This window comes from Enhydra lutris, unplaced genomic scaffold, assembly GCF_002288905.1.
Source record: "Enhydra lutris kenyoni isolate GAN:26980312 unplaced genomic scaffold, ASM228890v2 scaffoldscaffold112, whole genome shotgun sequence".
NCBI lineage: Eukaryota > Metazoa > Chordata > Mammalia > Carnivora > Mustelidae > Enhydra > Enhydra lutris.
This window is the reverse complement of record NW_019154196.1, coordinates 264135-273160: the sequence shown is the minus strand read 5'-3', so window position 1 is coordinate 273160 and position 9026 is coordinate 264135. Positions and strand designations below refer to the sequence as shown.

The 9026-nt window shown below is 36.7% G+C and overlaps 1 protein-coding gene across 1 annotated transcript; it reads right to left on the bottom strand.

The window, feature by feature from the left end:
• Positions 1-5453: 5453 nt before the first annotated feature.
• Positions 5454-6422, bottom strand: LOC111139636 (olfactory receptor 2AJ1-like). The gene has a single exon (XM_022491966.1). The coding sequence runs from the start codon at positions 6420-6422 to the stop codon at positions 5454-5456; it is 969 nt and encodes a 322-aa protein (XP_022347674.1).
• Between the last annotated feature and the right edge of the window lie 2604 nt (positions 6423-9026).

The window sequence follows — 9026 nt, the reverse complement described above, 5'->3', positions numbered from 1 at the left end:
TCCTATACTTTGAAGCATTTTAATCAGGAACAGATGCTTTTTCTTGTCAAATGTTTTTTCTGCATCATGGACCATGTGTTTCTTCTCTCTTCTCTTATTGATTTGTTCTATCACACTGATTGATTTGCAAATGTTGAAGCACCCTTTCATCCCATGGATAAATCCCACCTGATCATGGTGGATAACATTTTTAATGTACTTTTGGATCCTATTAGCTAGAATGTTGTTGAGAATCTTGGCATCCATATTCATCAGGGATATTGGTCTGAAATTCTCCTTTTTGATGGGTTCTTTGTCTGGTTTGGGGATCAAGGTAATGCTGGCTTCAAGAAAGAGTCTGGAAGTTTTCCTTATATTTCTATTTTTTGAAACAGCTTCAAGAGAATAGGTATTATTTCTTCTTTGAATGTGTGGTAGCATTTCCCCAGTGAATCTTTCAGCCCCTGGGCTCCTGTTTTTTGGGAGGTTTTTCATCACTGCTTCAATCTTGTTACTAGATATTGGTCTATTCAGGTTGTCAATTTCTTCCTGATTCCATCTTGGAAGTTTACAGACTTCAAGGAAAGCATCCATTTTGTCTATGTTGCTTAACTTATAGGCATATAACCGTTTTTAAAAATTTCTGATGGTTGTTTCTATTTCCTTGGTGTTTGTCATGATCTCTCCCTTTTCTTTCATAATTTTATTAATTTGGGTCCCTCAATCTTTATTAATTTGGGTCTTTTTCTTTTGGAATAGTTTCACCAATGGTTTATTGATTCTTTCAAAGAACCAGCTTCTACTTTTGTTGATGCGTTCTAATGTATCTCTAGTTTCCATTTCATTGATCTCTGTTCTAATCTTGATTATTTACTTCTTGTACATAGGGCTGGCTTAATTTGATATTGATTTTCCAGTTCTTTAAGCTCTGAAGAAAGCTGATGTATTCTGGATTTTTCATGGTTTTTGGAGTGAGGCATGGATGGCTATGTATTTTCCCCTTAGGATCGCCTTTGCTGTATCCCATAGGTTTTGGACCGAAGTGTCTACATTCTCATTGGCTTTCATGAATTGTTTAAGTTCTTCTTTGATTTCCTCATTGATCCGAACATTCTTAAGTAGGGTGGTCTTTAGCTTCCAAGTGTTTGAATTCCTTCCAAATTTTTTCTTGTGGTTACGCACCAGTTTCAAAGCATTGTGGTCCAAGAATATGCAGGGAATAATCTCAATCTTTTGATATAGGTTGAGTCCTGATCTGTGACCCAGTATGCAGTCTGTTCTGGAGAAAGTTCCATGTGCATTCACAAGAATGAGTATTCTGTAGATTTAGGGTGGAATGTTCTGTATATATCTATGAGGTCCATCTGTTCCAGTGTGCATTAAAAGCTCTTGTTTCTTTACTCATTTTCTGCTTGGATGATCTGTCTATTACTGAGAGTGGCATGTTAAGATCCCCTACTATTCATATATTCATATCAATATAACTCTTTATCTTGATTAACAGTTGTCTTATGTAGTTGGCTGCTCTCATATTGGGGCTATAAATATTTACAATTGTTAGATCTTGGTAGATAGACCCTTTTAGAATGATGCAGTGTCCTTCTGTATCTCTGACTACAGTCTTTAGCTTAAAATCTAATTTTCCTGAAATGAGAACCATTACCCCAGCTCTCTCTTGAGGCTGGTTGGCATGAAAGATGCTTCTCCATCCCTTCACTTTCAGTCTGGATGTATCTTTAGATTCCAAATGTGTCTCTTGTTGACAGCATATGGACTGCTCTGTCGTTTTATTCAGTCAGCACTCCTGTGCTGTTTTATGGGAGCATTTAGGCCATTCATATTGAGAGTGATTATTGAAAGATATGTTTTTATTGACATCATTTTGCCTGTGATGTCCTTGTTTCTATAGATTTCTCTAAATTTTTGTTCTATGTCAATCTTGGGTTTTTTTTTTCTTTTATAGAACCCCCCTTAATATTTCTTGTAGTGTCAGGTTGGTGGTCACATACTCTTTTAAACCTTGCCAGTCTTGGAAGCCCTTTATCTCTCCATCCATTCTGAATGTCAGCCTTGCTGGATAAAGTATTCTTGGCTGCATATTCTCATTTATTGCCCTGGATATGTCTTGCCAGCCCTTTTTTGGCTTGCCAGGTTTCTGTGGACAGGTCTGACATTATTCTGATGGACCTTCCTCTGTACTTAAGGAATATCTTCTCCCTAGCTGCCCTTAGCACCTCTTGTCCAAGAAATTGATCTGTGAATTTCACAATTAAGTGTCTGGAGGTCTTTCTACCCTCATTGATCTGGAGGGGTTTCCTTTCTGCCTCTAGGACACGAGCACATGTTCCATTCCCCAGATTGTGGGAATTTTCATCCAGAATTTGTTCAACTATATCTTCTAGGATTCTCTCTTTCTCCACCCCCTCAGGGATCCCAATAATTCTGACATTGGAATGTTTCATGATGTCATTCATTTCCCTAATTCTGTTTTCATGGCTTCTAAGCTATTTGTTCCAAGCCTCCTCCTGATCCTTCTTTTCTATCAGTTTGTCTTTTACATCACCAATTCTATCTTCTGACATGGTTGCCCTAGCTGTTAGAGTATTTAGATGAGATTGGATCTCATTGATAGCATTTTTAACTTCTGCCAGGTCAGCTCTCACTTCCACCCTTAGAGATTCTATGTTGTCACCAATGGTTTTCTCGAACCTACCCATTGCCTGGATAATTGTTATCCTGAATTCCCTCCCAACATACTGTTTATGTCCAAATCCAATAGTTCTGTGCCAAAGGGCATGTTCTTTGAATTTTTCCTCTGTTGGGTGTTTGCCCTCCTAGCCATTTTGGTGAGAGGTGTTTGAGGGGATGTATAGCTGAATATATCAACTACTATCGAGGCAAGGTGCACCTTCTCCACTGATGTCTTCTGCCTCCCATAGAGATCCAGAGGTGTATAGTCTCACATCCCAGGCTGATTTCATGGGTGTTCAGAGTGTTCTGGTAGATATTTACCTTTCTTTGGGGGACCAGTCGAAACAGGGTCTCCTACTTTTCTGCCATTTTGCCCCTCCCTCTTTTATTTTTTAATTTAAATTCAATTAGTGAAAGTATAGGATATCATTGGTTTTTGATAAATGTTCAGTGATACATCAGTTGCATGTAACACCCAGTGCTCATCACATCTCTGCCCTCTTTAATGCCCATCACCCTGTTATCCCATCCCCTCATCCACCTCCCTTTCTGCAACCCTCAGTTGTTTCTCAGAGTTGAGTCTCATATGTTTTGTCTCCCTCTCTGATTTATGGTTATTCATTTTCCCCACCCCTATTTTCCTCTCCACTATTCCTTATGTTCCACATATGTGTGAAACCATATGATAATGTTTTTCTCTGCTTGGATTATTTCACTTAGCATAATCCCCTCCAGTTCCATCCATGCCCATGTAAGTGGTATGTATTCATCCTTTCTGATGGATGAGTAATACTCCATTGCATATGTGTACCACTTTTTCTTTATACATTCATCTGTTGAAGGACATCTAATTTCCATACATAGTTTGGCAACTGTGGCCATTGCTGCTATGAACATTGGGGTACAGATGGCCCTCCTTTTCACTAAATCTGTATCTTTGGGTTAAATACCCAGTAATGCAATTACTGGGTCATAAGGTAGCTCTATTTTTAACTTTTTAACTTTAACCAGAAACATCCATACTGTTTTCCAGAGTGGCTGTACCAGCTTGCATTCCCACCAAGGGTGTAAGATGGTTCCCCTTTCTCCACATCTTCATAAGCATTTGGTATTCCCTGTCTTGTTAATTTTAGCCATTTTGACTGGTGCAAAGTGATATTTAGTTGTGGTTTTGATCTGTATCTTGCTCCTGGTAAGTAATGTGGAGCATTTTTTCATGTCTATTGGCCATTTGTATGTCTTCTTTGGAGAAGTGTCTATTCATATCTTTTGCCCATTTTTTGATGGATTATTTGTTTTTAGGTGTTGCTTTTGAGAAGTTCCTTGTAGATCTTGGGTACCAGACCATTATCTGTAATGTCATTTGCAAATATTTTCTCCCATTATCTTGATGAAGTACTAGAGTTAATTTTTGCTTTTGTTTCCCATGCCTTTAGAAACATGTCTTGAAAGAAGCTTCTGTGGCGAATGCTGAAGAGGTTACTACCCATGTTCTTCTCTAGGATTTTGGTTGGAACTAAGGCAGAACTTGGGATGAGCACCACATTTTGTCTGAAAATATTGAATCACTGTATTGTACACCTGAAACTAATATTAGACTGTATGTTAACTAACTAATTTAGATAAAATTTTTAAAAAAAGAAAAACTTTGGGGTTTTTTTGTTTGTTTTGTTTTATCACATGCCATCTACAAAAAGAATTAATTTCACTTCTTCTTTTCCAATTTGGAAATATTTTATTTATTTTCCTTAATTAATGGCTTTGGCTACGATTTCCTATACTATGTTGAAAGGAAATGGTTGATTGTGGACATCCATATTTTTTCCCTAATCTTAGAGAAAAACTTCAGTCTTTAGCCATTGAGTATGATGTTCCTCTCTTAAATTTTTATATATGGCCTTCATTATACCGAGGTTGTTTCCTTCTACTCCTAGTTTTTTCAGTGTTGTTTTCATGAATTCTTGTTAAATTCTGTCAAATGATTTTTTTTCCTACATCCCCTGAGGTATTCCTGTAATCCTCCCCACCCTTATTCTGTGGTGCATCATAATGATTGATATTTATATGTTGAACCATCCTTATGTTCAGGGGAAATCTCACTTGATCAAATTGTATAATCGTCTTAATGTGTTAGTGAATTTAGTTTATTAGAATTTGTGGAAATAACATTGATCCTCTTTCCTTTTTTTTACAAAAACTAAAAAATTTAAAAAAAATAAAAATTTTATTGAGGCCAAAAGAAAGGAGGCAGGTTTATTCTTTGTTCCTCATAAAAAAAAAAAAAAATACCAATGAGTGGGTTGCAGGTTTGTGAGCTTTTGGCAATCTGAAAGCTGCTTTTTGTATTTCATGGGAGATCAGATTATTTCAATGCCATAACAATTGAATCCAGCTGTTAGAAGTTATGTTTCCTCAGCCAACCCTGAAATTCTGAATTCTTTCATTTTTTCTTAGGAGAATTTCATGTGTCCTTCTTCATAGGTATATTTAGGCAGATGAGTACATTTGTCATTTGGGTATATAGGAGCAATAATGATGCTCTGTGTTATTTTGAAAAGCACTGCAGTTTCAGGATTTTTTTGTTGGAAGATTTTAATCTTTGGTTGGTGTTCTAAAGACATCAATAAGTTATTTTATATTTCACTTTTTAATTTTTTATTTTCACACAATAAGGGGGTCAAAACAAATGACCTCTAATATATCCATGATTCTTATAACCAAATTTATCAGATCTTAAAGTCTCTTAAAACAATTCAAAGGAATATGCTAACATGTGGTAATAATTAAGTATGGCAACCCAGGTGTCTTTTCACCTTTTTCGGGAGGCATCTACTGATCACTATACTTTTCATAGCTGCTATGACATCCTTGTTTCTCAGGCTATAGATGAGGGGGTTAAGCATAGGGGTAAGAATAGCATTAAACATAAAGAGGGACTGGTTTATTTGGGGGGTTTTGGAAGATCCTGGCCTCATGTAGACTAATATGGCAGGACCAAAGTAGAGAGAGACCACACAGAGGTGGGAGAAACATGTGGCCAAGGCCTTGTTCTTACCTTCAAGGGAGTTCATACGGAGGACAGCAAGGAATATGTGGATGTAGGAATAGAGGATGAGACTCAGAGGGATGAGGACCACCAGAAAGCTTGAGATCACCACTGACTTCACATATCCTGAAATGTTCTCACAAGTGAGCTTCAGGAGTGCCATGACCTCACACAAGAAGTGTGGGATCTCTCGGGGATGACATATTGATAAGTGCATGGCATAGGCTGTATGAACTAGGGAAGTTATTGCCCCTCCTACCCATGACCCAATGACCATCTGTTTAGAGATGGTATGGCTCATCAATACTGAGTAACGTAGTGGATTGCAAATGGCAATGTAGCGGTCATAGGACATAAGGGTCAGTAGAAGGCACTCAGAAATTCCTAAGGTTAAGCTGAAAAAGATCTGGGCTCCACATCCTGTCTGTGATATGGTTCTTTTCCCTGAGAAGAAGTTTGTGACCATTTTGGGGATGGTAGTGGAGATCAAGGCCACATCAATAAGGGAGAGCTGGCTGAGCAAGAAGTACATAGGAGAGTGGAGTCGAGAATCCAGCCAGATGAGGAAAATGAGAAGAGAATTGCCCATTACAGCTATAATGTAGACAAGAAGAATGAGGCAGACAATGATCACAAGGTGACTAAGCTTAGGCCAGAGCCCCAAGAGGATAAAATCTGTGGTAACACTCTTATTGTTTATCTCCATGGCTGAACATCATTGCCCTGAAAACAATGATAAGAACACTATTCCATCCAATGTGTTATTGTACATTTGCTTTTCTTACTCTCAGGACTCCTCTGAATAAGTTCATGCTCACTTCATTCTTGTTGTTATCTATTTGGTATTATAAGTAACTTCTTGATATACAAAATTTTCATTAACTATATTTCTTGCATTTCTCAATAAACTAATATTTACACATTGTAGTGATTACAAACTAATCACTAATAATAACCAAACAAGAACACAGGTACATTTAACATTCTATCAACTAAAAGCTAATCAATTTGATGAAAATGTATCATGTGTATTTCTTAAAGCACTTACAAATACATCACCTTGAGGTATTGTGCAGATATAACTTCAATAGAAGGGCAATGATCATTTTAGATTTATAAAAGTCAATGTTTTCACTCAGTCTTGGGAGACTTCAGGTAAAATGAAGAAGACTCTCTTGAAGATGAGAAAAAAAAGTCTTTGATAACCTGAGGACACAAAAACATTTTCAGAATTGAGTGTTTTCTGTGCTTACCTTTTCTCTCTCACATAGGGAATTTTCCCATTTGCCCATGAGTCCTCCTTGCTCTAATCCTAACTCAAGTATCTCTTAAGTCAGGTAACCTAGAACAGAATTTCTAATCACAGCAACATTATTTAAGAAAAGACCTCATAAAAACAGCTGCTGCTAGTTTCACAGAAGTTTTCCTATTCTGCATGAAGTCTGTTTCTGTCATCAAAGTAATTAAAGGTACTAGCTGATGCTGTATGAAAGTAAACAGAAGGTAATGATGGAGAAGATTACTAGAGTCCATCTTACAAGAAGTACTTTGTTTTAAACGGTAGAATAATATCCAGTTTAGCAAAGGTTTTATTGGACATATAAGCTGTAGAAGCAGATAAGGTATTGTAGATAAGTTAAAAACAACCTCCAGAGGATCAGTACCAGAGTTTGAAGCTCCCTTCCTCACACACACCACATTTACCTGCCTGATGGCCCTGGTGTAGTTGGATAATCCTTCTGTGTCTGTCTTCCTTCTTTTGTAAAATTCGACTGAATTATACCCACATCACAAGAGTGATATATAGAGTAAAAGACTTAGTGAACACAGAACACTGTCTGGCCAACAGGTTTAAATGGTATATTTAAATGGCATACTTTGGAGTTTACTTTGCATAAATGGGAAAACCAGTGCTTTCAGGTCCTTTAGTAGTCACAGAAATGTGCATATATGCATAGTTAGAGTGAGTCCACTGTTTCTTGCAGATTTCACCTGTACCTCTAAGTACAATTAAAAATGTAAGGGACACGAATTTATAACATGTGTATAGGTGTGATGGAGGAAGAGTTGTGACTAATCCATAAGTTTAAAACATACATTTTTCAAAAACTAGTGAGTAGAGAAAAAGCAATTCAGTTTTACTTTAAGTGCTGAAGTGTATTACCCACTTTCAAAGTCCTAGCTCAAATGCTCTCTTCTGTGGTCCTGAGGCATGACTTCACCTCTCCTACTCTCTTCTATATTCATCAGTCTCTCATGGTGTATATTGCATTATGCCTTATACCATGTTATTAATGGGCAAATCTCCTTTCCCTGAACCCTGTAGCTTGATAATATTTTAAGAAGAGGGGTTCTGCTTTTCGTATTTTTCTCTGCTTTGTAAATATTTTGAACACTGAAGCCTGCCTGGGCCTATAACTTGAACACATGGTTATCAATAATTGTGTGATAATAAACTTTGCATATTTTCTATTTCATACTTTCTGAAGAGTTAATGATACAATATCTGATTTTCAGTTTCATGGGCCTTATGAAATAAAATGTTGTGGTTACTTAAAGTTGCCTGATGGAAACATGCCTGTACAATTCTCTGGACCTAGTAAATCATATTGTACATGCAGTTCTCATAATTAAACCGGATAGAGGAATATAAAGTACAGTATCTGTATTACAAAAAAAGGAAGAATTGATACTCACTGAAATTAAGTGACTTGGTCAAGTTGATTCAGTGTCACGTGACCAATGACACCTCACAGAGTAAGTCAAGTAAGACTTGATATCCTATCAGATGTATCTTTCAGCTATACATATGAGATTATATTCCCATAAAATCATGTATTTTTCTGCTAGATTTAAATAATATTTATGCTAACGTAAATGAATTGGAGATTTATGTATTGACAATTTATAACTTTATACCACATTCTTTCCATAACTCATTTCACTGATTCACTCAGTCTTTCACTCTACACATGTCTATTGAGTTCAGTGTTTGTGCTGGGCAAACTTTAGTTTAGATTATAAGGTTTCAAGGACTTGTGATACTTACTGATACTCTGGTATCAGTAAGGATGAGGGAAACTAACCATTATTAAAATAAAATGTGATATTGGTTTTAAAGTAAATTGTTCAAACTTTACAAAGAAATAAGGGAAGACTTTGTGTTGGAGATAATATTTTAATTACGTCTTTAAAATGTGGAAGAGCTCCAGTTTCAACGCATCATGGTCTGAGAGTATTCAAGGAATAACCTCAATCTTTTGCTATCGGTTGAGCCCTGATTTATGACCCAGTATGTGGTATATTTTGG